At 40.0% G+C, this 27,508-nt stretch overlaps 3 protein-coding genes across 8 annotated transcripts; 1 reads left to right on the forward strand and 2 right to left on the reverse strand.

The window, feature by feature from the left end:
- Positions 1-365: 365 nt before the first annotated feature.
- mrpl54 (mitochondrial ribosomal protein L54) lies at positions 366-4,368 on the reverse strand. Its single transcript, XM_061683058.1, has 3 exons — positions 3,135-4,368; positions 2,888-3,044; positions 366-619 (listed from the first exon to the last, which is right to left on the reverse strand). The coding sequence occupies exons 1-3, from the start codon at positions 3,262-3,264 to the stop codon at positions 487-489; spliced, it is 420 nt and encodes a 139-aa protein (XP_061539042.1). The 5' UTR covers positions 3,265-4,368; the 3' UTR covers positions 366-486.
- A 1,045-nt stretch (positions 4,369-5,413) lies between these two features.
- On the forward strand, positions 5,414-19,311 carry zyg11 (zyg-11 family member, cell cycle regulator). Of its 6 annotated transcripts, XM_061683051.1 has the most exons (19): positions 5,415-5,933; positions 6,015-6,225; positions 6,817-7,028; positions 7,133-7,171; positions 8,650-8,967; positions 9,042-9,155; positions 10,035-10,151; positions 10,600-10,740; positions 10,812-10,988; positions 11,116-11,180; positions 11,282-11,381; positions 11,472-11,522; positions 11,599-11,760; positions 13,086-13,133; positions 13,927-14,124; positions 14,202-14,254; positions 15,395-15,492; positions 16,459-16,648; positions 16,858-19,311. In XM_061683051.1, exons 1-18 carry the CDS (start codon positions 5,910-5,912, stop codon positions 16,635-16,637), a joined length of 2,307 nt encoding a protein of 768 aa, XP_061539035.1. In that variant the 5' UTR covers positions 5,415-5,909; the 3' UTR covers positions 16,638-16,648; positions 16,858-19,311. The 6 variants fall into 6 exon arrangements, with proteins under 6 accessions (XP_061539032.1, XP_061539035.1, XP_061539034.1 ...); XM_061683048.1 differs by having other exon boundaries at positions 5,414-6,225; XM_061683050.1 differs by having other exon boundaries at positions 5,415-6,180.
- On the reverse strand, positions 18,682-26,832 carry LOC133405952 (enoyl-CoA hydratase domain-containing protein 2, mitochondrial-like). Its single transcript, XM_061683057.1, has 11 exons — positions 26,611-26,832; positions 25,484-25,551; positions 25,329-25,416; positions 23,056-23,142; positions 22,880-22,972; positions 21,385-21,441; positions 21,218-21,280; positions 20,317-20,441; positions 19,272-19,322; positions 19,151-19,198; positions 18,682-19,051 (listed from the first exon to the last, which is right to left on the reverse strand). Exons 1-11 carry the CDS (start codon positions 26,771-26,773, stop codon positions 18,974-18,976), a joined length of 921 nt encoding a protein of 306 aa, XP_061539041.1. The 5' UTR covers positions 26,774-26,832; the 3' UTR covers positions 18,682-18,973.
- Positions 26,833-27,508: the final 676 nt, after the last annotated feature.

A 27,508-nucleotide genomic window follows, 5' to 3' on the forward strand; every position in this document is an offset into this window, starting at 1 on the left:
GACGTCACCACAGAAGCAGTGATGGCACAGCAAATTATCTGAAGTAAGCGTCATAGTAATATCTTCAGAGTTGATTGACACTGAAGTGCAGTTTCTGGATTCCAGCCATTGTGAAAGTTCCTCTATTAGCATTTAGCTAACATAACTAGCATTCGTAAGACCACACCAATAAGTGTGCAGTGTTCGTAAAAAAAAGATTTAAAAACATTTACTTTTATCCAAAACAAATATTTGGGGTTTCTTGATGAAAATGTAACTTGTATCATCACATTATGCTAATTAAAACACATTCACTGCTTTAGAAGTCAAATATCCATGTTAACTGGGAAGGCTGGCAGTGAAGTAAGAAAATTAAATTGCACAACAATGGGGAAACTTTTTTTTAATGAGGAGATGGACATTAAAAAAACAAACATGAACACATGTACATTAGAGTCATTAAATGCTGTGACATGATATAAACAACCAAGTTGATTTCAGTGCAGTCTAGAACTTCTTCCCTTTATGCAATCTGTTGTGACGCCAAATGCTTTCCTTTCGGAGACGCTTCCAGTACGCCCAGCTTTCCTCCTCCAGCTCGTGGAGCTTGTAGGGCGCCTCCAGGTTCAACTGAAAGAGCCTAAAACAGGAAAATACTCATTTTAGACTAAATATATTTAAGAAAACTCCTATTTTATTGTAGATTGCAGGGGGGAAACATACAAGTTGTAATGTTTATTGCAGTGTACAACATGCACAATTTGAGCTGCCTCATGAGCATAAGCATACAATCGTTCAGTTACTTTGAGTAAAGCATTCAAAAATAACCTGGTGCGCTGAGCCACATGCTGCTTCACCAAGACTTATCTGATCACATATAGCAGGCAGATTTTCCATTACAGGTACAGTATTGAAATCTATCGATATTATGGCTGCCCGTATCGATCATAATTTCTGGCTCACAATGAATAACAGCAATTCTCAACTGGTGGGTCGTGGACCCTTTTTGGGTGGGCCACAAATAGATAGTGAAAAAAATTACGTGTTCTTATTATTAGTCTAGATTTTTTCCCTTCAGTACAGAGGCGCACTAAGTTCCCACACGGAACATAGAAGGAAAGTGACAAGAAAGTTATTTTCGTGTTCTCTACCTACTAGTTTATTCTGTACACAAATACAGTGCAGCTCAGCCTTTGGCTGGTGGATTTAATGGCAAGCAATGATCTGTTGGCGGTACAGTAAACTAATTTGAAACAGCATTTAAAAATACAATATACTGTACATATGTTTTCAGAGGCTATTTTTAGACAAAAACAAATGATTGTTCTTCAGGTCTCTGAAAGTGGGTCGCGATTTTGCAACAATAGGATTATGTGGGTCCCAGGGTGACAAAAGTTGAGAACCACTGCTGTACAATATGCACTTTTCCCCCAAAAGTTTATCAAAAGTCTATACAGCGTATTATACATAGGTATAAGGAAAACTGGGGGTGGGGAATCACATTGTATAAACATAACTGTACCTAGGGGTTGCGGTAAAGGTGTAATTTCATTACAATATGATATGTAATGTCTAACTGTGATAGATTTATAGAAACATCCATCCATCCATTTTCTGAGCCGCTTCTCCTCACTAGGGTCGCAGGAGTGCTGGAGCCTATCCCAGCTATCATTGGGCAGGAGGCGGGGTACACCCTGAACTTGCCAGCCATTCGCAGGGCACATAGAAACAAATAACCATTCGCACTCACATTCACACCTACGGGCAATTTAGAGTCTCCAATTAATGCATGTTTTTGGGATGTGGGAGGAAACCGGAGTGCCCGGAGAAAACCCATGCAGGCACGAGGAGAACATGCAAACTCCACATAGGCGGGGCCGGGGATTGAACCCGGGTCCTCAGAACTGTGTGGCTGACGCTCTAACCATAAATATATACATTTACAAAAAAATTAAAAAATACATTTCCACTGCACGCCAAGGAGGCATACGGAAATTCAATCTGACGGCACCCTAACTCTGAGAGTGTGCGTCTTCCGCATATTCCAATAACATTTTGAGCTTCCGAACGGTCCAGAGTGTAGCGGAGCAGCGCCGGAGTACATTCCCGAACGCACACTGAGAATCATGACGGCCTCGCGGGCAACACCATGTTTGTTAGATTTAACGTCTGCAGCAGATATATTTCTTGTACTGCCACTTTACAGAGCACATCTCCAAAGTTAAAAATTGTCAAGTAAAATATGGGCAAGTTACTATGGTGTTCTTAAGAAGAATGTGACCACTGTTGACATCAAAAGGGAACCGTTAAGCAGCTCGGCAGTTCGACATGAACGAAACTATTGAAAGAAATCCAAGGAGAAGCTCAAACCTGGCAGGACTGTATTATTTTCAACAGTACTGTAATAAATTGGTTGTAAATTGTATCATGCATCAATTGGTTATGTATCATTGAGAATTGATTTGAGTCGATCAGAGACCTTCTTTTCTAATGTGAGAATATGATGTCATGTCATTGATTTGTTTCACGAATCAATTGTCTACGTGACTGAATTATTACTTCCACAACACGTCCACTTAATGCTTCAAGTGGAACTAAAATAAAGTCAAATATAATCAACACTGTTACTCTTCACAAATCCCATCATGCGTAGGCTTCTCCGGCCCCTCGCCACCCCTGCACAAAAACAGTGCAGAACCATCCAAACGTTTTGATTATCTTGATGTGGCCAAATGCATTTGACAAAATTACATTCATTGTTGTAACCATTGACCAGTGGAATTAACTTTAATGAAACAAAAATCTAATGACTGCTGTCTTTTATTTGCAGCTGTAATGTTATCATTGGCCAATTACCGCAATAATACTAATGTGTGATATAATGGAAGAAAGATTAAAACCTTCTTACCACTCTGGGTATTCCTCCACAGGTTTGAGTTTGGGGTCTGCTCCCTGTTTGTAGATGTTGGCCCCCACTGCATAAGAAGTCAACAGGACTGGATCTTTGCACACCTCTGGTCCTTTTAGCTCGTCTTTAACCATCCCCTTTCCTTTGCCTTTGGTGGCTGAAGGAGCGACATTGCCATTGTTATTAAAAACACGTCGCCATTGATGGAAAGGCAATACACTTTTACTGAAAAAGCTCCTTTACTCACCCACTTTTTTCGCATATCCACATTCTTGTAACTTGTTTAACGCGTCCTTCCTACGGAATGTTAGAAGTGGCGCATTGTTTGCGATTTGTTTAGTTAACAAAGCGACCCTAAATAAAGGGTGGCCGGACATTTTTTTGGTTTTGTTCTTTTTCTTTTTTTTTTTTTTACAGTACCCTGCTAACTACAGGCGACATTAGCGTACCATGCTACAATTTGACATTCAGTCTTCTACTTCCTTTCCGTCCACTCTGACATGACGCTACTTCTAAAACTGCACTGCTCCCTGTAGACGCCAATACGTACTGCAATCTATTTTAGCTTGTGTTTCATAAAGTATACATTTTACTCAACTAACTGGCTTTATTTCTAGCCGACACGTCTCAGTGGGAGAATAATATATATAATAACAAAACATTACCAAGCCAAATGAAGTTTGACTGTGGATTTTTATAGTTATATTGTTTGTATGTTATTACAGACGGAGATCATGGAAGTAAGAGGTGATGACGTACTAAAGAAGCGACAGTGTTGTTGTTTACGCAAAATTTGTGAGGCGAGTCAACGTCGTGTTGATTCGTTCCGAAACAATTTATATGTTTGAGTTTTTGTCAACGAAAGAGCGACTTTAAAAGTCCGTGCGCCAGGGACGTTACACTTCGCTAAACCTACGAGGCTGCGTTTTTATGGAAAAACGTAATTTTACAATAATTTTTCATAAAACTAACTATGCCTATACTGTATCATATGAATGAAGAAAAACCGAACCATCTTCTCTCTTTCCGCTTCTGCTTTTGTCACATACCCACCCAGACTTCCGTAGACCCGCCGCTCTTTATTCCTTTATTGTAAATGAACGTTTTTGTACAGTGTTTTCTAATATGTTCCACACTATTGATGTAAAATAGTGTTTGTAGGAATAAAATATAGACGGAATACCCCCCATCCATCCATTTTCTGAGCTGCTTACCCTCACTAGGGTCGCGGGCGTGCTGGAGCCTATCCCAGCTGTCATCGGGCATGAGGCGGGGTACACCCTGAACTGGTTGCCAGCCAATCGCAGGGCACATACAAACAGACAACCATTCGCACTCACATGCACACCTACGGGCAATTTAGAGTCTCCAATTTATGCATGTTTTTTTGGAATGTGGGAGGAAACCGGAGTGCCCGTAGAAAACCCACGCAGGCACGGGGAGAACATGCAAACTCCACACAGTCGGGGCCGGGGATTGAACCCGGGTCCTCAGAACTGTGAGGCTGACGCTCTAACCAGTCGCCCCCGCCCCCCCCCAAAAAAAAAAACACCTCCTCGCTTGTGAAACTGAACGTATTCACTACGTTCAGTTTCACAAGCTGTAATCGAAATATCTTCCTATGGTTCATAACGGATTTTATGGTTTGCCACTATCCTTCTTGGTTTGTAAAAGTCCCTCATCGCGGCTTCCGTAGTTCAGTCTCCTCGCCCCGGATGTATTTCCCGAGTTGTGACCTTTTGTTTACGGTCTGTTAAAAGATATAAAACAAATTTGTAGATAGGACACGCCCCCTTTAGCTGCGTGCAAACGGCGACATTTCAGTGAGTGGGGGCAAAAGTGTCGCCGCATTCCATGTGTGTGGACGGCACGCAAGCCAAAATGACAAGGATGTAGGCATATTGCGCTGCATACGGTCGCACACAACGCTGTCCAATCACTACGGAGAACAGGGAATAACTGTTCACAAGTAAAAATATTTTGCGATTTATTTTTTCAATATTCTGTATTGGTTTCACACGTTTTTGTGTAAACTAAAAAGCACACCAAACGAAAATCGGTTGAAAAATTAACAAGTTATGCCTTATTTTCAATATACATTCTTTTTTTTTTTTGACTTGAGTTCGTTGTCACATTTCTGTGGGGCCAATTATGTATTACTCGTGCACTCACTGTAGTTGTCTCGCCATGCTGCACTATTTGCATATACTGGCCACTCATGCCAGAGTAGCATCTGCTCCATTTGCACACTGATTGAGGAGTATCTGTAACATTTGCACAACCAACATTGTCCCAGATGATCGCACTACTCGTCACTTTAAACCGCATACACTCCTTGAAGTCTCAGCGTCCTTTGCACAATGGTCATTGCACCGGACTATTGCAATATTAGTCATTCGAACTGCTCTAAGTGCTAGAGGACTCTGCATCTTTTTGCACAATTGTTTTTTGTCAATGTCTTTATGTCCCCAAAGTGTTCTGTAACTTGACTGTCGGTTGTACTAGAGCGGCTCCACCTACCGGAGACAAATTCCTTGTGTGTTTTGGACATACTTGGCAAATAAAGATGATTCTGATTCTGATTCTGATTACCGTTGATGGGAAAGTTGTCTCCACCAACGTGGCCGCTACGTAGGCACGTCGCTAAGCCGGGCTGCGACAGCCCGCTGCCATATCGAGTCTTCTGTTCATATCTGTGATCTGTCACGTCAGAAATAGACCTGACTACTTTCTCGCTTAACCCCATAAAGAGGGGCTAACACCGTTTTTTGTTGACATAAAATACAGACTGTAAAACAATCCTCAAAAATGACTTGCTGCAAAGTGGACAGCCGTCGACGCTGTGGCTCCGAGAGCGAGCGGAGGCGACAACAAGTGAGCTAGCTAGTTAGCTTCACAGGCCGTTTACCCCCACCAGTCAGCCCGGCGTTCTGGCGAAAAAGGACCGGCCAAGCTGGAGCCACTCTATAGCCTGAGAGGGTAACACTTTCCCTGTCGCATAAGCGGAAATAGTTTCTCAACGATGGCCTCCAGTTTCCTCGACACGGTAGGTTTTGCTTTCTCTCTCATTCGGCTTCACCTTCGACTGATTTCTGTGCCGGACGAGGTGTTGCTGTGTGGTCCGCAGGACGAATCGTCCCCGGCGGGCCTGACGGACCTGTGCCTCACCTTCGTCAGCCAGAACCTGGAGTGCTTGTGCGTGAAGCGCGCCGACGGGTCCCTGTGTTTCAGGGAAGCTGTGCTCTTCCCCCAGGAGCTCGCAGACCAGCTCTTGGCCAAAATGGCAACCGAGGGTAAACACACAACATCACCTGATGTGGCTAAAGCACTCACACTGGGTACGAGACGTGCAACAATTAAGCGATTCATTTACAATTAACCGATTATCAAATTCATTGAGAACTATTTTGGAAATTGGTTAATCGTTTCAGAAATTGTTTTTGACTTAAAATTGCGGTAACGGTATTCAGGAGCAATATCGGTGAGTGCTAAAGGGACAGTACTCGTCTCTCGGTCTCGAAAAGAAGTGGTATCGAATATCCCTAGTAAATATTCTCAGATTTTTGTTCTCCTCCTTGAAAGCAGACTGATTGACTTTGTGTTTAATCAAAATAAGAAAAGCATCGGGCAAACATCACTTTTTACTTTGGAAAACAAGGATGAGCATTTTCTTTCTGTTACGTACCAAACCAGTCACAGAATCATAATCATTTTATGTTTTTGCGTTTTCTTTGCTGTCAATTTGAAATAATGTCCTTTTTTTTTTTTTTTTTTTTTTTTTTTAAGTAAATACAATTTTAAATTCCTGTGTCGACGTCGGTTCCAATTGCGGTATTTTAATATAAGGATCCATTTAAATGGGATGGATTTCCCTGTATGCAAAATTCAACTTGTAATGAAGTTAAAAAAACTGCACATATCCATCACAGGTCTGCTGAACGACAGCACGGTGGGCGTGTTCCGGAACTGCGAGTACCTGCGGCTGAGGCGTGCGTGCGTCCGCACGGCGCGCATATCCGCAGAGGCCTTCCAGCGAGCCCTCTGTCCTCACAGGTTGTCGGAGCTGGACGCCGCACGGGTCAACGCCGACCTCACCATCCCCGACATTCTCCACGGGCTGGCCACCAACAAATACTGCCAGGTAAGAAAGGATATATGTGTGTGTGTGTGTGTGTGTGTGTGTGGGTTGGGGGGGTAATCTAACTTTTCACAGGCTTTAAAGCAAGGGGTTCTTTTCTATTTCAGGTTCCCTCATGGGTCTGGAAAAGGATAGTGCATGAAAATGTATGCACCCCCTACAACACTTTTAAGCTGTAATATATATGTGTTCGTATAATTGGAGACATATAAGTTTACAGTACTGGAAACGTTTTTAAAAAAGGTTTTTAATTGCTTAAAATGTGCTTGAATTTACAGTCGTGCTCACCATTATTTGCACCCTTGAAGTCTAAGTACTAAATGTGCAATAGCTCCTGAAGAAAATTAATCAATTGAAAATACATTTTTCTGTAGCAAACTTGTGTTTGATACAAAAGAGCAAATGATGAGCACATTTTTACAGACAAATGAAACAAAAATAGAACTTTTTAGCAATGCACACAAACATTTACAGACAGCGCAATGAAGCCTTTAAGGAAAAGAACAACCCTGCCAATAATAAAGCATGGTGGAGGAGCCATAATGCTGTGGGGCTGCTTGTTACATCTGGTACTGGAGGCCTTGATTGTATCACAAGTATCATGAAATAAGAAAATGATCAAGAGATTTTAGAGTGAAATGTCATACCCAGTGTACGAAAAGTTGGTTTGAGGCGAAGATCATGGGTCCTCGAGCAAAACAAAGGCCCAAAGCAAAAGCACACAGGATTGGTTGAAAAGGGGGAAAAAATGACTCTTTTAAAATGGCCAGCAATGAGTCCTGACTCAATCCAATTGAAAATCTTTGGGGGAGCTGAAATCTTCCACTGAGGAAAAGAACCCTGCAAATGTTTAAGAGCTAGAAGAAATTACAAAGGAAGAGTGGGAGAAAATACCACCTGAGAAGTGCAAAAAGCTTATAGATGGATACAAGAAAAACATTTGGAAGCTATCATCCCTATCAAAAGGTGTGCAACCCGATATTAAGAGGGGGGGAGCCAATATTGCTGCTTTTTGGGATAAATTACTTTGGAACTCCAATTAAAAGATTCTGATGGTATAAGTGTTGGATCTATCTCACCCAACACCTATAAAAATAGATACAAAAGGAATGAAGACGCTGGTTTCTTTTGCTCATGAGGAGGGCGTATGGGAGATAGTTCAGATTACAGCCTCTCATCACGCTCTAAACAATCTCTCCCGTCGCTTCTGTATTTATTTGACATAGGGAGGTTTTACAAGACATAACATACTAAGCTTACAAGACACAACACACTAAGGGGAGGGTTTCAAGGTGAAGACATGAGACCAACACCTGCCACGTCCTTGGTCAAGGCGCCCTTCTATCGGATGATTCCTGCTGAGTCGTCTTCTTGAAGGCGAGACATCTTCCTTTCTCAAAATCGTCCATAATACTAATGCAACCTTAGCAAATAAATGATAACTTCTACAATATATTTAACAATAAGTTTGGTACATTACACAGGTTATGCAAAAAATGAAGGGGTGCCAATAATGGTGAGCACGATTGTACCGAAAACGATGTGGCTCAGCTCTATGTGTGGCCTCCGCTTGCCTGTACGCACTCCCTACAAGGACAACCCATGTGCGTTTCTCCCCGCACAGGAGTCCCTCCAGCGATTGGTGCTCACGGGGCTCACCATGTCCTCTCTGGAGGAGCCGAGCCCCCACGGTTTCAGCGCCCTCCAGGGCCTACGCTCGCTCTCCCTGGCCAACGTGGACTTCTACGACTCGGGTCTGGCCGACGTGTGCTCCCTGCCCCGTCTGGAGAGCCTAGACCTGTCCAACACGTCGGTCACCAACCTCAACCCGCTGCTGGGCCTGAAGGAGAGGCTGCGCTCGCTCACGCTGCACCAGCTGAAGAGGCTGGAGATGAGCACCGCGCAGCTGCTGGGCGTCATCGGCCAGCTGGACGTGTTGCAGGTGAGCGGGTGTGGAGCACCGCGCCGAGGGTCCAACTTTTGTAACTTCTTTTATATGCTTCCGTTTACCCACAGCATTTGGACATCAGCGATGACAAACAGTTCACCTCCGATGTCGCTCGGCAACTGCTCGGACAACCCGGCATACTACCGGCTCTCGTTTCTCTGGATGTGTCGGGAAGGAAACAGGTAACCCAAAGGAATACAGTGTTTTTTTTGTTGTTATATTTTTGAAACACTGTCCAATGAAAAGCACGAATCTCAAATCAATCAATTTGTTTTTCAGTGTTTCCCAAACTTTATCGGGCCAAGATGCATACAGTTGATCAACGATTTGGCCCTACGACACATAATGAAAAGTCTAGCCTGTTTGATTTTTTTTTTATGTCGTCCTTGGCGCCATCGCTCGGTCAAAATATAATTGTTTTTACCCTTTTTGGATTTGTGTTATGAGCAAGCTTTGGATACAGAAAGATTTCAAATGTTACGTCTGTATTTTCGTACGAAAATCACTGAACGGTAACTCGATACGCCCATAACGCATGGCCGGAGCTAGGGTGTTGCAATGAAGCGAGCGGCTACTCATTGCCAACTTAATTTTTTGGGGACTTTTTGTATACCAGATGATTGAAAAGTAACTCCCTATTTTCAAGTACTTGTAAATTATTTCTGAACTGGAATTCTTACAATAAATGAACTTGAGAAGAAAGTGTATTGCATGGAGTTTTATGTAAAATTCGATATGGGCGCCAGCATTAGCCACCAGTTTCTAAAGCCGCTTGGGAACCGCATTAACTGATTTCACAAGGAACTCTTGTGGAATGGGAAGACGTAACTTCTCGCCAAAGTCGTTGCTTTGGTAGTATAGACTTGCTCCTTTAATCATGGAACATACAAAAAAAAAAATGAGAAAAATATTACAACATAAGAATAAATTATAAGTATTTTAAAATCGGGAGTTACTTTTCAATCACCCTGTACAAGCCATTAAAAGGTACATTTTCCATCGTATGTCCCCTTTAAAAAATGCCATGTGAACTTTGCTGACAGTTAGGTGTCTTTTTGCAGGTTACCGACACAGCTCTGAAGGCGTTTGTAGACGAGAGACCGCAAATGACATTTGTGGGACTTCTGGCAACAGACGCCGGTTTTTCCGACTTCCTTTCCGGAGAAGGAAACCTTAAAGTAGGATTATTATTATTATTATTATTATTATTTTTATTTATTTTTTCTGGCGTGGCATACATTAGCCTCGTGTTTCCCAACCTTTTTTGTGCCAAAGCACATCATTTACATTTACAAAAATCTCACAGCACACCGACTAAAATTGTCACACAAATTATTTAAAAAAATAATGATGATCTTGACTCAATTTACGCACAAATTTACATAGTCTTAGTGAAATCTGTAGACCTGTTTATGATCTCGTCCTATTTTACTCACAAATGTACGCACTCTTAGTGAAATCTATAAACCTGTTGATGTAAATACTAGTCTTGTATGAATTGCAACAGGTGGATACAGTTTAATCATGGCCTATCTGTTATTAAAAAATCAAACACAAGAAAGTTTGCCTACAAATGGCATAGATAGCAAAGACATAAAGATATATTGTTTGTGTCCGTTTGAACAGGTGACTGGGGAAGCCAACGAAACGCAGATCTGCGAGGCGCTGCGCCGCTACAGCGAACGGGAGGGCTTCGTGAGAGAAGCGCTCTTTCACCTCTTCAGCCTCACGCACGTCATGGAGAAGCCTCGGCCGGACATTTTAAAGGTGCGGACGCGCACGCCTGTGTCACTCTCTGTTCCTCATTGATGGTCTTGTACTGAAAAATGTCTCCCCAGCTGGTGGTCCTCGGCATGAAGAACCACCAGGCCACGCTCAACGTCCAGCTGGCGGCGAGCGCCTGCGTCTTCAACCTGACCAAGCAGGACCTGGCGGTCAGGATGCCGGTCCGCCTGCTCAGCACCGTCACTCAGCTCCTGCTGGAGGCCATGAGAACGTTCCCCAACCACCAGCAGGTAGAGAGAGGCTTCTCTTTCTTGGGGTTTGTGTTTTGGTTAGCAACGCGGGTGAAATGGGCTCAGCGGTCAACCACTTAAAGTGTGCAAACAATGAGCCAACATCATGTTCCTCTCTGTTTTCCAGTTGCAGAAGAACTGTCTGTTGTCTCTCTGCAGCGACCACATTTTACAAGAGGTCCCATTTAACAGGTAGGAAGTGAACGCTCGACCGGCCGAATCATTAGGTACAGACGTTTACAATAATGCAGCCTTTGAAACAGACCCTTTTTTTTTTGGTGCTCATTTTCAAGGTTTGAGGCAGCTAAACTGGTAATGCAGTGGCTCTGCAATCACGAGGACCAGAATATGCAGAGGATGGCTGTGGCTATCATTTCCATACTGGCTGCTAAGGTATGCTTGTATGTTTCTTATTATTTTTGTTGTTGTTGTTGTTGTTGTTTTTTTTTTTTTTAATATTTAACTTCTAAATATCTTCCCCAGCTGTCCACAGAGCAAACGGCTCAGCTGGGAGCAGAGTTGTTCATTGTCAAGGTAAAAAAAAGAAATACAATTTTAGTTAGAGTGGTCAAATTTTATGGTTTTAATACACCGTCTGCTCCCCCCGCAGCAATTGCTCCACATTGTTTGTCAGAAGGCCACTCAGGGCATAGTGGATGCCACCCTCAAATTCACCCTGAGCGCCCTTTGGAACCTAACCGATGAGTCGCCGACAACCTGCCGCCATTTTATTGAGAATCAAGGACTAGACCTGTTCATTAAGGTTCTAGAGGTACAGAGCAGACCCACTCCGTTGTCAACAAAAGTGCAGTTTTTAGCTATAGTATACACGTACATCTCAATAAATTAGAATACTGTTGGGGAGTTCATTGTATTTCAGCATTGCAATTCGAAAAGTGATACTCATAAATTATACGGACTCACTCAACACAAGAAAATACTTTTCAGAAGGCCAATTGCAACCTCATTTCTGTAGTAAAATCTTTTTGACTGTTTCTTATGTAACATTGTAATTTCTGGGAGATGGTAAAATGTGGGTTTTCCTTAGCTGTAAGCTAAAAGCATTAAAACAATAACTTAGAATCATAAAATAGTTTATTTTGTGTGGTGAATGTACTTTATATAATGAGTTTTTTAATTAAACTACAGACATTCTAATTTGAGATGGACCTGTACATAAAAAATATCATAATCCATACGTGACAACTATCTTCGTAACATAACTATTTTAGTAACATTCCAACTTTATTCTCGTAGCTTCACAAATTCATTCTCATGACATTACATGATTTCCAAACTCAATTTCAAAAACTTTGTGATTTAATTCTGTTAACATTACAACTTTGTTTTAACTTTACTCATATAATTACAACTATGTTCTTGTAACAATACAGCTTTTTTTGGTAATATTACAACTTGATTCTTGTGACTGTACAAATTAAGTTTCGCAACATTTTAAGTTCATTCTCGCAACTTACCTCTTGTATAATTACAAACACAACTGACAAAAAGTTCGGGATATTGGACTTTTGGGTTGCATTTCAGGTTGAACCTAAAATGCACTAAACTTCGAAGGTTAATTTAATTTAACCTTGTCTAAACTTCTGAATACACATCCACTTGTTCAGTGTTTCAATACTTTTTGCAAAGTCCCTCGCCATTCTCAGAGGCAAGTGGAAAAAGTGCCTAGAGACTCACAGTGTCATCAGCAGATTGTGACTGGAAGAGTCACAGAAAGGAATAGAAGTGGATGTCCTTGGGGGGCCATTCAGCTCCTTGTTAGAAAACACCAAGTTGTGCAAAGTGCAGTGCTCTTGTAACATTTACAGCTATTTTTTTAACATTACAAATAAGCAAGCACAACTTTTTCTTCCCAAGCGTGCCATTGTAATAATATTTTAAGTTGGGATCCTTTTCAGTTTTACGTTTTGGTTCCACACTGGTACTGTATCAAATAGTCCAAAATTCTGTGCAGCATACGCGGTAGAACTATTAATCATGCACACGATCAATATAGCCATGCCACATTATCTCCTATTAATGTACTGTATGCCTATGGGGGAAGCGTGACTCACTTGCTTTGGCCTTTCTCCACAGTCCTTCCCTAACGAGTCGTCCATTCAACAGAAGGTTCTCGGCCTGTTGGTGAGCAACTTCTATTTTAGGACCCTATTAAAAAGACAGGCACCATCATGAAAACATGCAAACATTCTTTACAGTGAACCTCCACTTATCCAGGGAGATCGGTTCAACATCCACCCGTGATATAGAGTGACCAAATAAAAATACTTGTTTTAATGATTTAAACACATTTTAACTTATACACACACACACACACACACACACATCCTCCCATTTGAAGATTACTGTAAAACTGACACAAAAAAAACAGAAGAGAATTTAACATTGTATATTTTCAAAATGTTCAACCAAACTATAATTGTGTATGACTGTCTGCTAGCTCAATACTCACATATAATGCAAAACACCATAGATGGGCTAACAGAAATGAGCATCGAAGTTACAGTAATTATAAACCTTCAAACAACTGCTTCTTTAAGCTACAGAACACAAACAGAGCATATAAAAATACTCACTGGCATACGTTTCTGCATTGTAACAATGACTATTACTGATGGGGACCACAGTACACTGTTAGTGTTATAGGGACCAAACCTTGCTGCAAATGGCGAAAATCAGACGCTATATCATCTAACATCTCAACACTATCAACGGATAGAACCCAACAACAACAACCAGATTCCACTAGATGGTGCCAAAGTAATAGTTTTGCTCTGGCCTGAGCACAAAAACGGAATAGGCAAGTCTGACTGAGCAAATAACGGAGGATGGATTCAAAATAAAAATCTATGAATTTGTGAATGCCAGACAGCGGGTATTGAGGGTTTCACTGAATTGCCTTCTTGTCCTGTATTAGAACAACATAGCGGAGGTGGGTGAGCTGCACTGTGAGCTGATGGTGCACACCTTCCTGGACCACATCAGCACTCTCCTTCACAGCCCTGAAGTGGAGGTGAGCTACTTCGCCGCCGGCATCCTGGCGCACCTGACATCGCGCGGGAAGGACGCGTGGACGCTCGGCCCCGAACTCAGGTTCTCCCTGCTGGAGCAGCTGGTAAGAGCGGTCGACCGGGAAAATGCGCGCAACAAAAGCGAACCAAAAAAAGTCCGACACGTTGATCTTCTTGCTAGCACAACGTCATCATGAAGTGGCCAGCGCCCAACTGCGAGATGGTAGCTTACAGGTACGGAATTATGGAAAGCCGCTTAAGCATTTATTCGAGATCTTTGATTTCCAGTTTAAAATTCATGTACCGGTACTCCTTTGGCCTCACTAGTAAGACAATTCACTAGTGGTATGCGGGGGGGGAAGAAATCACTGAATTAAATATAATCAAACATATTAGATCGAAGCCTGTAGCTATGCAACATCTTATGGAAACTTTTTGTTAAATCCAGTACTGCACTGTTTTTTTTTTATTTTTTATTTTATTTTATTTTATTTATTTTTTTTAACTTCGCAAGTACAGTCCATTTTTTTTACAAGTACAGTTCAGTTGTATTTAACTTTTTACATTTTTAGGACTAAAACGTCAGCTTCTGTATTTAAATTTTTTGTGTGACTATTTTAATGTTGGCCATTATGGTGGTTACTAGTAGAACTACGTGTTACTAATGAGGAAAAAACTGCACCACTACTACGAGTGATGCGCTCGCTGTTAACTAGTAGAATTTTGTCATTAGGAATACAAGTAAGACATAGTCGTAGTAGTGAGATATAGTTTTCCTATTAGCATGCCCAAGTTGTCCTACTAGTGAGGGCAAAAGGCGTACTCGTAAAATAACTTTTTTTATTATTATCTAGTAAGACATTAAAGAGCACTAGGGTGCACTTTTAGCATGATTGTCTTACTAGTAATGTTTTTTTTCTCCCCAATACTGCCTTCCACTACTGTATGACATTTTTGCTCACGAGTAGGACAACTTTTTGCTTACTAGTAGGACACCTACATGTTACTAGTGAGGCAAAATTACTACAGTAGTGGGCATTTTAGTTCTACTGTAGGGTCCAGGAGGCTACTAGTGAGTGATACTAGTCTAACAAGTGGAGCACATTCGTGGAAGTAGTAGTGGGGGGGAAGAAAAAAAAACACACTTGGAAAAGACAGTCATTCTACTAGTGCTCCCTAGTTGTTCCCCTCGTGCTGAATTGTCTTACTAGTGAGGACAAAGAGTGGACTAGTACATGGACCTTAAGATGGATATCAAGGATATCGAATAAATGGTCAAACGGCTTTCCATAGGGAATAACATCTAAAGGCTTTCAAAGATATCAGAGTACATTAGAATATTGCTCATAATATTGCACGTGTGTTGTCCTGTAGGTCGTTTAATCCCTTCTTTCCTCTGCTGGAGTGCTTCCATACGCCAGGCGTCCAGCTGTGGGCTGCGTGGGCAATGCAGCATGTCTGCAGCAAGAACGGTGAGAGACCATGTACAATCACTGGACACTTCATTAGGTACACACGCACCATCTAATGACATCCACGACAAACGGATCAAAAATGGCTGGGAGGTTCATCGATTATTTCAAGTGTATTTTGTTCGTGAACCAAAGCCACGTGTTTGAAAATTGGAAATCTTGTTTGTAAACTGTTTTGTTTGTGGCTGAGTCATTTGTGAACAGAGGTTACACTGTATTTACAAAAACAGAATAACACAGCACAATGCATGAAGAACCTGTGATTTGTTTGTTTAAAACAATACTTAAGACAAAATTTTGGTCCGTTTTCTTAAATTTTGTCCAATTTAATGACACATATAGTGAAAACTCTATAATGGATACAGCCCTAAAGTTTTTAGTTTTTAAAAAAAAATATATATAATCATCAATATTATTAGTTTAAACCCTAAATTTACCCCAAACTGTGATTCCCAATCACATATTCACACAGTATACGGGGTGCGTGAAAAGTAACAACAGTAGGTATTGAAAATAGTTTATAAAATCTAAATGATGTCAACTTCAAATTTATTTAAACAAATGAGACATGTTCTTCATTACATGGGAAAATTAAAGTATGTCGTCATAATTCAACATCGGCACCAGTGGCATCATTTTCCTCAAATGGCCACGGATGGAATGAACGACTTTCTGAAGGACAATAAGGAAAAGACAAAAAGAAAATCCACGTTAGTGGTTGTTGAACATGTTTTCAGAATTATACAAGCAATTTCTAATACCTAGCTACTTTTCACCCACCCTGTGTATATTCAAACATATCTTACAACATTACCCTTAAAAAAAAAATCTAATAAATGGCTTACAGATGAAAGGACAGAAAGTAGTTTGCTAATGGTGAAACGCGACTAGGCAGGGGTTCACTAGATTATGAATATTTGTGAGTTATGTGTGTTTGTACTGTTGTTTGTGCGTGGGCACGCACAGCCGGGCGCTACTGCAGTATGCTGTTGGAGGAAGGCGGCCTGCAGCAGCTGGAACGGGTGCACGCCAACCCGCAAACGCACCCGGACGTCGGGCAGCTTACGGAGAGCATTTTGGAGAGCCTGGAGCGCCATCGGGCACGCACGGGCCGGCCCACCGCTGCTCGCCCGCCACCGCTATAAGCTACACCAGGGTAAAAACTATTTATATTTTTAGCGTTTTTCCTGGCTCAAATTGAAGCAGAAGTGATACCATTCTCAACAAGTATTGTTCATTAACATTTTCATTTTTCTTAAATGATATGCTAAAATACAAAATAAAGATACGGGAACCCTCCAAATTAACAAACAAAAACAAATTTTAAGGTCCCTCTGATGGTGTCAAATTCTTCATCTCTTTCAGGTAACCAATCCTGCAAGACTCGAGTGAGTCTCATGTATAAATAAATGGACAGAGAGGATGCAGTTGTTTGCACACAAACCTAATTTATGTCACATACGAATGTTGCAAGTATGCTTCAAAGTCTATGAGATTTTTTATTTTATTTTTTCTCCTTTCTTGTTTGATGAGCTGGAGCATGCCGCAATAATACTTAGGTGCTGTCAAATGAGAAAACAAAGAATAGGAAACTGAGGTGAAAAATGTATTGTAGACTACAGAATGACAACAGTTTAATCGATGGAGTGATGCATGTGTAAATATGCTTTGGTTACAGTATAAAGTCAAAATACCACAGAGAATAATTTGTAATTTTACGAGAACAACGGTTGACAATGAATTGTGATATCTGGAGAAAGTTATAATTTTATGAGGTGGAATTTTTACACAACTCCAGAAAGTTGCCTATTTTTCTTCATAACATTACAACTTTATTCTCATAACTGCTGGATTCTCTAAATTGAACTTTTTCTCTCAAAATGCACTCGCGACATTTTGAGTTTATTAATGTGACGTCGAAATACCACCCAAAAAAATTGGTAATTTTACGCAAAAAAACAGTGGAGAATGAAGTGTAATATTAGGAGGTAGTCTTCATTTTACAAAAATAAAGTTGTCATATTAGGAGAAAATGGCAGAAATTTTACGCAACTAACATTCTCATAGTTTTTCCCTCATAAAATGTCCAAAACTTTTTTCTCAAAGCATGATTTTATTCTCATAATTTTACGACTTTATAAATGCAATGTTACAAATTTTGGGAATTGACAAAAAAAAAAAAAAGTCCGAAAATGCTAAGAAAAACAGTTGGACAACTTTAACAATCTTGTTGAATTGACGCAAAAAGTTTGCGAAAAATGTGACTTTATTCTCGTAATTTTGCATCACAGGGCGGCACGGCCGATTGGTTAGCACCACCGCCTCACAGTTCAGAGGTCGTGGGTATGTGGGTGAATGTATGATTTTATTCTGCTATTATAACTTTGAAACATATTACAAGAGTTACAAGATCAAAATTGCCATATTTTGAGAATGAAATCGTAAGTTATACGAAAAAGAAATTCTCACAACTTCCAGGCTTTAAACACGCAACATTACAACTTAATTCTTGTAATGTTCCGACTTCATTCTTAGTACATTACGACATAATTCTCAATGTTACTGTCGTCTTGTAACGTTTACGACTTTATTAGTACATTACGGCATAATTCTCAATGTTACTGTCGTCTTGTAACGTTTACGACTTTCTTCTTATAACTTCACTGCTTTATTGCCATATTTATTGTCATTTTGGTAACTTGGTGCTATTTTTTTCTCATAATCCTCCGACTTTATTCTTGAAATGTATATTGTTTCAACTATATTCTTCTGACGTAGCGACTTTCTCAGCTTCACGTTATTTTTTGTAATGTTAAGACTTTATTCTTGCAACATAATTACTTTATTCTCAAACTACGACTATACTTGCGACGTGACGATGTATTCTCTTATTCTAATAAACATCATCACTTTGACTTTATTCTTGTCATGTTACAATTTTATTCTCTTATACACCATGTGTGAGCACGTTTGTTAGCTTCAAAGCGGTAATGGAATGTGTAAATACGCTGTAAAAGACAAACTGTATTAGCTTAAAGGTTGCATCACATATTATTGTACGCTTATTTTGTTTGTGATGATTTGAGTCATTTTAATAAAAAAAACTAAACAAGATGCAAGTATCCACTTTGGTACAATTGGTCATGATTTCCAATTAGGAAATAAAGATCACACAATCACGCATATATTTACAGTTTTATTTAGTTGACTCGTGTCATATGTGACGACATTTTTGACTGTTTCCTGAACGATTTAGTGCCTGTCGCACCAAGTAACACCATGAGTTCATTGTCTTTGGGTGTTATTGATCATGTTTTCCAATCAGGAAAAAAACAATACACATTTTCAGTTTTATTTCGCCAGTTCGTCTCATACGTATACATATTTTGGACTGATTCCAAATGAGTTAGTGTTGGTTGTGCCAAGCACGAAGAGACAAAAAAAAAAAAAAAGTGATTCGTCCCCAAAAAATAAAAACAGCCTATTCGCCAATGTATCTTGGGGGTCTCTTCTCTATGAAGGCCGCCATTCCCTCCCGTCTGTCCCGCGTCGGGATGACCTGAAATTGTCGATACACCAACCACTTTATTAGGTACACCTGCGCAATCTAACGAGATCCAACGCAATCCAACTCCGAACAAGTGCAGTCGTCGTTTACCTGAGCGTAGCACATCCTCTCGATGGCCATTGCTGAAGTGATGTCAACCTAGAAAGAGTCAAATGTCAGTCATGGCACACAGCTGGTGTAAAACGACAACAATAATAAACAACTTGTGTACCTCCATGCCTCTGTTCATTGCCTCTTTGGCCAGCCGCACAGCAATGGGAGCCTGGGGGACAGTTTGATCATTTCACTTGAGTCAAACAAGACTTGGATTAAATCATCCTCATTTTAAGTGTAGCTAGGTGTGCTCACAGAAACGAGAAAGAAGGTGGATCGATGGAGAAAACCAGTGGTGTCGTTAGGCCTATTTTTAACCCAAAGAATTCTTGAATAAGCGGGAATAAACTAGCAATAAACCACTTTGGAATTGACCACCCACCCCAAAAAGGAAAATGCATTTAAAGTCAAACAATGTCACCTTTGAAACCTACATTTTCAAAAGTCAATAAAGACATCAAACCAACATTTTCTGGAAAAAATAAAAACGCCTGAAAAGTCAAACACTGATTTTTTAACCAAACCTTTTAGCAACAATATGGTTCAAATGTCAAATAATTGGAATTTTAAAACAAGTTTCTGGGAAAGAAACATTCTTCAAAGTGAAACTATTTGAATTTCAAACGAACATCAAAAATCAAACAAATTGACTTTCAAACTAACATTTTCTGGAAATACTGAGGCCCACGATTTCCTATTTGGATGGTGCCACTGTTTGACGCCAACTGGTGGCATCTTGGTATCAAGAAACTTTACACAATAGTTCTGTCGCGCTCTTGTGGCATCTACAAGCCTTTTTTCGTGGGCATCAGTTACTTGTGGATTTTCGCTATTTGTGGCAGGGCACAGTCCCTTTCCCTTGCAAAGCTGAGGATTTACTGTCGTTGAATTGAGAAATGTTTTTTTTCTGTCAAATATTTGTATTTCATATGCTTTGACTGGGTGCACTACAGTATATTGTAGTGCGCTTGTGTGTACGCTATGGTTGGCCCATTTCTCTAGTCGGCTGCAAATGTGGCCTTGCTGACTGCGGGCGTCTGAGCTGGAGTAGAAGAAATACGGAACGACAGAAGCCCGCAGAGAAAGACGCGAAGAGGGGGGAAGGGGGGAGCGTAAATTGACAGAGGATTTAATGGTCTGAGGAGGGGAAGGTGGAGGCAGACCTGGGGCAGGATCTCTCTGGCCAGGCCGAGCGCTTCCGCGTATGCAGCCTCTCCCGTCTGGTCCTGCCGCACCGCTCTGTTCACCAGGCCCATCTCGGCGGCCGCCAGCCCCCCCACGCGTCTCCCTGTCAGTGGAAATAAGAAACGCTGCTTATTTTGTACATGTCCCTGCGGGGTACTTTGAACCACCCGCTATATTACGGTTCATAGTTCACACCCCCTGCTCTATCAGCAGATTTGTTTAAACAATTGTTTTTTGTTTTTATATAGGTTTGCCGTCAGTGTAGTACCATGTTATATACTCTGTTGTATACAAACAGCTGCTGCTCCGTGTTTTGTTAAAATAGCAGTCATTTCCGTTAGCCCCTGTATGTCATTTCGTATTATATGTAAGTAGTAAGATAGACCTTTGTTAGACAAAATTATACGGTTTGGTTGAACCTTTGGTTTGGAGAACATACAGTATGCCTGTGTATGTATGTTGCTGCTTCATATGTGTGAGAGTGCCTCGTTGTCGGCTATGAGTGCGTGCACGTGAAGCAGAGAGAGGCAGAATTATGGACGGGGAGTCCAACTTCACAGCCAGCGCTTGGCCCAGGGCTTCGGGCTGGAGTGGGCACTTTAGAGTGCCTCGTTGTGGCATGGCAAGCTGCGATATAATCCAGCCACGGGAGGCTTTAAGCAGATATATTTTCGCAGCTCAAACATGTAGTTATGTGTAGGCATACAAAAAAAAAGGTGCTAATCTGGCATCCATTTTAAGTTTAAATGTGTTTAAAGCATGTGGTAGGATTTTTTTGGTTTCTCTTTATTACAGAGGTCCACCTATCGCGGGTGCGTCTGGAGTGTGTCCACCGTAATAAACGGGGGTTCACTGTATTTCTCGCCACTCAGATACCACCTGTGAAGATGAGCTCCTTAGCCAGGCCCAGGCCCACAGCGCGAGGCAGCCGCTGACTGCCCCCTGTGGTGGAAAGAAAGGGGGGAAAAAAATAAAAAATAAAAAAAACCCTCAAAGTCAATGCTTCCTTTGCCCCTGGTAAAATATTTTGGAGCGTGACGTCTTACCGGCCCCTGGGAGCAGCCCCCGTGTCGTCTCAATCAGGCCCATCTGTGCGGAACACGCTGGAAAAAAAACAAGCGGACAAGTGAAGGTCGGAGATGATGAGCGTCGTTAAGGCCTAAGTAGAACTCTGCTCAATGTGTGTGAAGACCACCTGGACTGGTAGCCTGTCAATCATAGTAGCTCACGCCTCACATGTTTTTGAGAAATGCTGATTAAAGGAATTCATTTTAACAATTTGGATTTCAAACTAACATTTGCAAAAGTCAATTTTACTTTTGCCTAAAATGTCGAAATATTTGAATTTTAAACCAACATTTTTTTTAATATGTCTCAAAATTCATACAATTTGAATTTTGAAAAATTCAAAAAAATTCAAAAATTCAAAATTCATACAATTTGAATTTTGAACTAAACTTTTCTGGGTAAAAAAAGGATGCCTTTATAGTTAAACAAGTAGAACTATGAATGAAAATGTTCTGGGCAAAATGTTCCTCAAAAATCAAACAATATGAATTTTAAACCTACATTTTCAAGAGTCAAACAATAAAAATTTTAGATAGTGGTCTTGAAGAATATGCCTGAAAGGTCCAACAACAGCATTATTGTAAACCCTAATTTTATGGAATAGTATGCATCAAAAGGCAATTTTAATTTCAAATAACATTTTTAAAAAGTTAAAACAATTTGAGTTTCAAACCAACCTTTTTAAAAGTAACACAACTTGAATTTCAAACCAACATTTTCTGGAAAAATATGCTTGAAAAGTCAAACAGTTTGAACTTCATGCCAACATTTTCAAAAGTCAAACAATTAGAATTTTGAACCATCACTTTCAAAAGTCTACTGATTTGAATTTTAAACGCAAATATTCTAGGAAAATATGCTTCTAAAGTTAACCAATTACATTTGAACACCAACATTTGTGCGGAAAAATACGTCACAAATATTAAACAAATTTAATTTTAAACCAACATTTTATGGAAAGATATTACTAAAAATTCCCCCCAAAAAAAGGAAACTATGAATTTAAAATCATAATTTAAAAGAATCCAATTAGTTATATTTTAAACTAAAATTCTAGGGGGAAAATGGGCCTCCAATGTCAAACATTTTAAATTGTGGACCAAAATGTTCTGGAATTGTATGCTTTTTAAAAAATATATATATTTTTCTGGAAAAATACATGTTAAAAGTCTGACTTTTTAATGAAAAAAATCAAAAGTGCTCAAAAGTGCAGCAATTTTAATTTCACATCCCAAAAAAACTGTCAAAAACTGTTTCAATTTTAAATGAAAATGTTCTGGAAAAATTTTAAATGTCAATGAAAAATGAATTGAGGACTCATAATGCTTGCCCGAATGTCATACCAATTCTCAGACGCTAAATATGGAATGATGTCATTCTAAGATGCCCGCTTCCAGCTGGGGTCATTTGGGCAAAATCCCTCGTGGGAATTTGTCAAAGTACGAGTTCTGAAATGGCGAAAAATTCCCTCACCAGCAGTGCGCAGATCACAGGCCAAGGCCAGCTCCAGTCCACCTCCCACTGCCACACCATCAATGGCTGCTATGGTGGGCATGGGCAACAAGGCTGTGTAACACAGTAGAAATAAATGCTAAGTCAAGTTTTTATAATAAAAAAAAATGGAAAAACATTTCTTCTTCTTCTCTCACCGATCTGAGTCGTGAGGGATCGCAGGCCGTGAACAAACAGGTCTGACTCCTGGTTGTTCATCACAGCTCTTTCTTTCAGGTCAGCGCCTGCATGGAAAAGCAAAAACTACAGTGGAATGGCAATGGAAGGGGAAAATATGCCCCAAACGTTTGAACCAAATATATAGTTCAAACAATAATAGATTTGAATTTTAAAACAAAATTTTGGGAAACTATGACTCTCAAAACAAACAATTTGAATTTTGGACCAACAGTTTCTGAAAAGAAAAATATGCGTCAAATGTCAAATAAATCAAATTTTGAACCATTTTTAATGGGAAAATATGCCTTGAACGTCCAAGAATAAAAATTGTAAATCAACATTTTCAAAAGTCCAAGTCATCTAAATTTTAAATCAAAATGTTCAAAGGTCAAACTATTCGAAGTGTAAACCAAGTTTTCTGGGAAAGGTTGTTCCAAAGTTCATTTGGAAACCTAAACTAGAAAAGGCAAACAATTTGAACTCAAAACCAATATTTAAAAAATTCAAAAGTTTCATTTCAAATCAACACTTTCTGACAGAATATGCCTGAAAACTCCGACAGTTTGAATTTTAAAACATATTTTTCAAAAGTCAAACTATTTCAATTTTAAAACCAAAAATTCTGGCAAAATTATTTGAATTTTGAACCCAAATTTTAAAAGGTCACGACTTTAAAAACAAACATTCCCGAAAGAGTATATGTTGCAAAAGTCCCCCCAAAATTATTTGAAACCCAGCTATTCTGGAAAACTATGCTTCCAAGGTCCAACAATTAGAATTTCAAACTTAACATCTAACCATCCATTTTCCGAACCGCTTATCCTCACCAGGGTGTGAGCATTTGCAGAATTAAAATAGTTACGCAATTACAATTTTAAACCAAAATTGCATGTGAGAAAATGCTTCAAAAATCAAACTGTTTGAATTCCAAACTCAATTTTCTGAAGACAAAAAAGTAGGCCTTATGCCTCAAAAATTCCCAACAATTTGAAAATTTGAATTGTAAACCAACATTTTCTAGAAAATATGCATCAAAGGCAAAATAATTTGAATTTCAAACCAAAAATGTCAAAAGTCTAATACAGGGGTGTCCAAACGTTTTGCAAAGAGGGCCAGATTTGGTCAGGAGAAAATGCATGGGGGCCTGACATTTGTCGAACCATTACCATTGTAAATTAACATGTAAATATGTAACTGTATCACTTTGCTGTCTGCAGCTAGGTCGATATTGCAAATGAGAATCTGTTTTCGATTGCATTACCAGGATAGTTAAAGGTTAAAATAATAATAAATTAAATACAAATGAACTATTTTATGAAAGTTGACTGAAATGTTTTAGAAACACATATTTATTGATTTTGTGTGAACAAATCACATCCCAGTGCATTTTGACAAAGAATAGTATAGTGACGATACTATTCTGATTTGACTATACTACTGATTTGTCAAATCAGATGACAGAAATTTGACAAAACTGTGGTTTGATAATCACAAAAAATCAATTCACTGAGACTCGTAGCTCGCCTTTGTAGAATTTTCATTTGAGTCACGCGCTCTTGTGAAAAAGCGCTGCTGTGCTATCAAAACAGCTTCCAGTGGCTTCGGTTTTTTGGCGCATTCGTTCGCCGTTAGCTTGTCGTAGTTAGCATGTTTCGTCTGGTAGTGCCTCTTAATATTAAATTATTTGAAAACAGCCACAGTCTGTTGGCAAATTAGGCAGACACAGTTGTTTCGTATGTCAGTGAAAAAATCCACTCCTCCTGGGCACGGCGGCCCTCGTTGTCAGCTTTCCTCTTTTTAGTTTCAGTTGCCATTTTAGAAATGGGCTAAAAACATACCACAGGGGTAAAAGTTCACACAGGGGTCACGCGACGAGAGTGCAGCCACAGGTCTACTGCCTCCCTCTGGTGAAATATAAAATGCCTTTTTTTTTTGTACGTGTGTATTGTTTCCTGTGGTAAACTGTGCTGGCGGGCCACATATCATTGATTTTATGACATGATGCTTCGGGCCGGAGAAAATTTGGACACGGGCCGGATTTGGCCCGCGGGCCGGACTTTGGGCACGCCTGGTCTCATAATTTCAATTTTAAACCAAACATTTATATCGATTAAAATTGCCTCAAAAGTGTGAGAATTACACACCAACATTTTCAAATGTCAAACTGTTTCATTCAAACCAAAATATATTACAAAAGTCACACAACTTCCACAGCTTTTACTTGACTCGAGCTTTATTTGACAGCGCTCACCTGCACAGAAAACACCGGGAACTAAACTCCTGAAGACAAGCACGCGTACTGTCGAGTCACTGGACACCATGGACACCAGCTCCCTCATCTGCTCACACAATGCCTTCCTGAAGTCAACGTGCGCGTGTGTGTGTGCATTATGCGTGTATACGCACCTGTGACACAAACACGCGGCCCAAAGCGTTTCGGGCCTTGTGTCTGCACATGAGCACTTCCACAATGCCTGAAAAAAAATAAAAATAAACACAATAAACACATCGTGTTACGACAACAACAAAAAAAGCACATTGAAATTGGAGTTATTCAAGTAGAGAGAGAATATCCAAGAATGTAGAATCATTTGAGTCAATGATTCGTTAACTTGCTGCATACAACTGATCCAAAATTCGCTCACTGTCCTTTCAAGACAACAAACATAAGGAATCTCCCACTAAAATCCACACACCTCTAGAAAGTCTCTTAAGACAAGTCACCAACTGGTCCAGAATGCTATTGCCCGAGTATCGCCTAGAACTAGGAGCAGTGGAAAATGACCGTAACATTTTTGGAGAACAAATATGATCTGCACATTGGTTTACCCCAATAAAGTCTCTAAAGACAAGACTCCCATCTGGTCCAGAATGCTGATGCCTGAGTACCGACGAGACCTCGGAGACTTGGGAAAAATTCCCAACCTTTTGTGAAGTACGAACATCAGTAGGTCTCAACTAAATCCACACATTGTTAACCTCAAGCGAGTCTGCCAAAACAAGTCCCCAACTGCTCTAGAATGCTGCTGTCCGAGTAGCGAATCGAACTAGGACGAGTGTAATTCTCCTAAATATTTTGGGGAAACAAACATGATGAGATTCCCACTAAATCAACAAACGTCAATAAAGCCTCTATTAAGGCAAGTCTCTACTTGATCCAAACCGCTGCTGCCAGAGAAGCGACTAGAACTAAAAGAAGTGTACAAATCCCAATCATTTTTGGAGAACAAACATGATGAGGCGCCCACTTTTATCTATGTCTACAACTGATCCCAAATTCTGTCGCCCAAGCACAAGTACTTACTAGAAGTAGAAGTTACTTTTCCATTCATCAGATTATAAATATTTTCTACAGTTTATCCTCACTTGGGTCCCTCCAAGTTGAAACTCATTCACAGCCGGCCCTCCTGGTTAATATGGCTATTTGACTTAAATAGTCGTCATAATAATAATAATAATAATAATAATAATGCATTTGTTGTGTTTTGCATGGATTTGAAGCATGTTCGCTTCTCCTAATTAGACAGTCCAACCTTCGTCCTCCCCGGGCAGTCTCTTGAGTTCCACCTCCGGGGCGCCACCTCCGGCCTCCATGTGCTGCTGCTTGCACCCTCGAGTGCCACCGAAGCCGGCCACGACCCCTCGCAAACCGGCGAGCGACGACGACAAGCCGCGGAGAAGAAGCGGCGACGACATGCTGTCTTCGCTGGAGGATGACGCACTTCCGCAAAAGTTAATACTGCAAGTTGGTCGTCGGTTTCTTCCTGGTTGAGCAAAAGACGGAGGAGGAGCTTGTCGAGCTACCGCTGCTAAACATTAGCGAACAGGTCCATAGCGGTCATTTTGTTGTTGTTGTTGTTGTTGTTTTTTTTTTTTAAAAACTATGGAACTAATCTTTTTCCTTTTTACAGCGTGGATTTTAATTTTACCGGTGTTTTTTGTGTTATTTGAACGTTTCTTTACGGCTCCGAGTTGTAAAAGTAGCGAAGTAGATGTTATGTGTTATGTTGAAATCCAACTTTTTGGCTCGGACATGACAGATTTCCATGTTTTTGGTGTTTTAAGTGGGAAAACCAAGAGTCCCAAAATAAATAAATAAAATATTGAATTCATTCAGTAGGTATGTATTTTTTTCTTTATTTAAATATTGATTTCATTTTCTGTTTAATTATTTCACTTTTTATTTATTGATTTAAATATATATATATGATAAATATTTATTGAGTAATTTTACTATTTATTTATTTATTTATTTATTCACTTTTGGTACTCGGCATGGGGCACCAGAAGTAAATAAATAAATCGTGAAATAATTATATAGTGAAATATTAAATACAAATACATTTAAATATTTAATAAATTAAATAAATAAATACTGAAATAATTAAATATTTCATGACACATATATTTATTTATTTATTGATGTATTTC

The sequence above is a fragment of the Phycodurus eques genome, chromosome 8 (genome assembly GCF_024500275.1).
Source record: "Phycodurus eques isolate BA_2022a chromosome 8, UOR_Pequ_1.1, whole genome shotgun sequence".
NCBI lineage: Eukaryota > Metazoa > Chordata > Actinopteri > Syngnathiformes > Syngnathidae > Phycodurus > Phycodurus eques.

Bases quoted from the DNA above. Each gene is read 5' to 3' on its own strand.
- mrpl54 (XM_061683058.1), bottom strand. From the start codon at position 3,264: ATGTCCGGCCACCCTTTATTTAGGGTCGCTTTGTTAACTAAACAAATC. The intron at 3,045-3,134 runs GTGAGTAAAGGA...TCGCTCCTTCAG, and splicing joins TGGATATGCGAAAAAAGTGG to CCACCAAAGGCAAAGGAAAG. The intron at 620-2,887 runs GTAAGAAGGTTT...TTCCTGTTTTAG, and splicing joins GTGGAGGAATACCCAGAGTG to GCTCTTTCAGTTGAACCTGG.
- zyg11 (XM_061683048.1), top strand. From the start codon at position 5,910: ATGGCCTCCAGTTTCCTCGACACGGTAGGTTTTGCTTTCTCTCTCATT. The intron at 6,226-6,816 runs GTACGAGACGTG...TATCCATCACAG, and splicing joins GGCTAAAGCACTCACACTGG to GTCTGCTGAACGACAGCACG. The intron at 10,152-10,599 runs GTAGGATTATTA...CCGTTTGAACAG, and splicing joins CCGGAGAAGGAAACCTTAAA to GTGACTGGGGAAGCCAACGA.
- LOC133405952 (XM_061683057.1), bottom strand. From the start codon at position 26,773: ATGTCGTCGCCGCTTCTTCTCCGCGGCTTGTCGTCGTCGCTCGCCGGT. The intron at 21,442-22,879 runs GTGAGGGAATTT...TTTTTTTTCCAG, and splicing joins CTGTGATCTGCGCACTGCTG to CGTGTTCCGCACAGATGGGC. The intron at 19,323-20,316 runs GTCTGCCTCCAC...ACTGTCCCCCAG, and splicing joins CCAGAGAGATCCTGCCCCAG to GCTCCCATTGCTGTGCGGCT.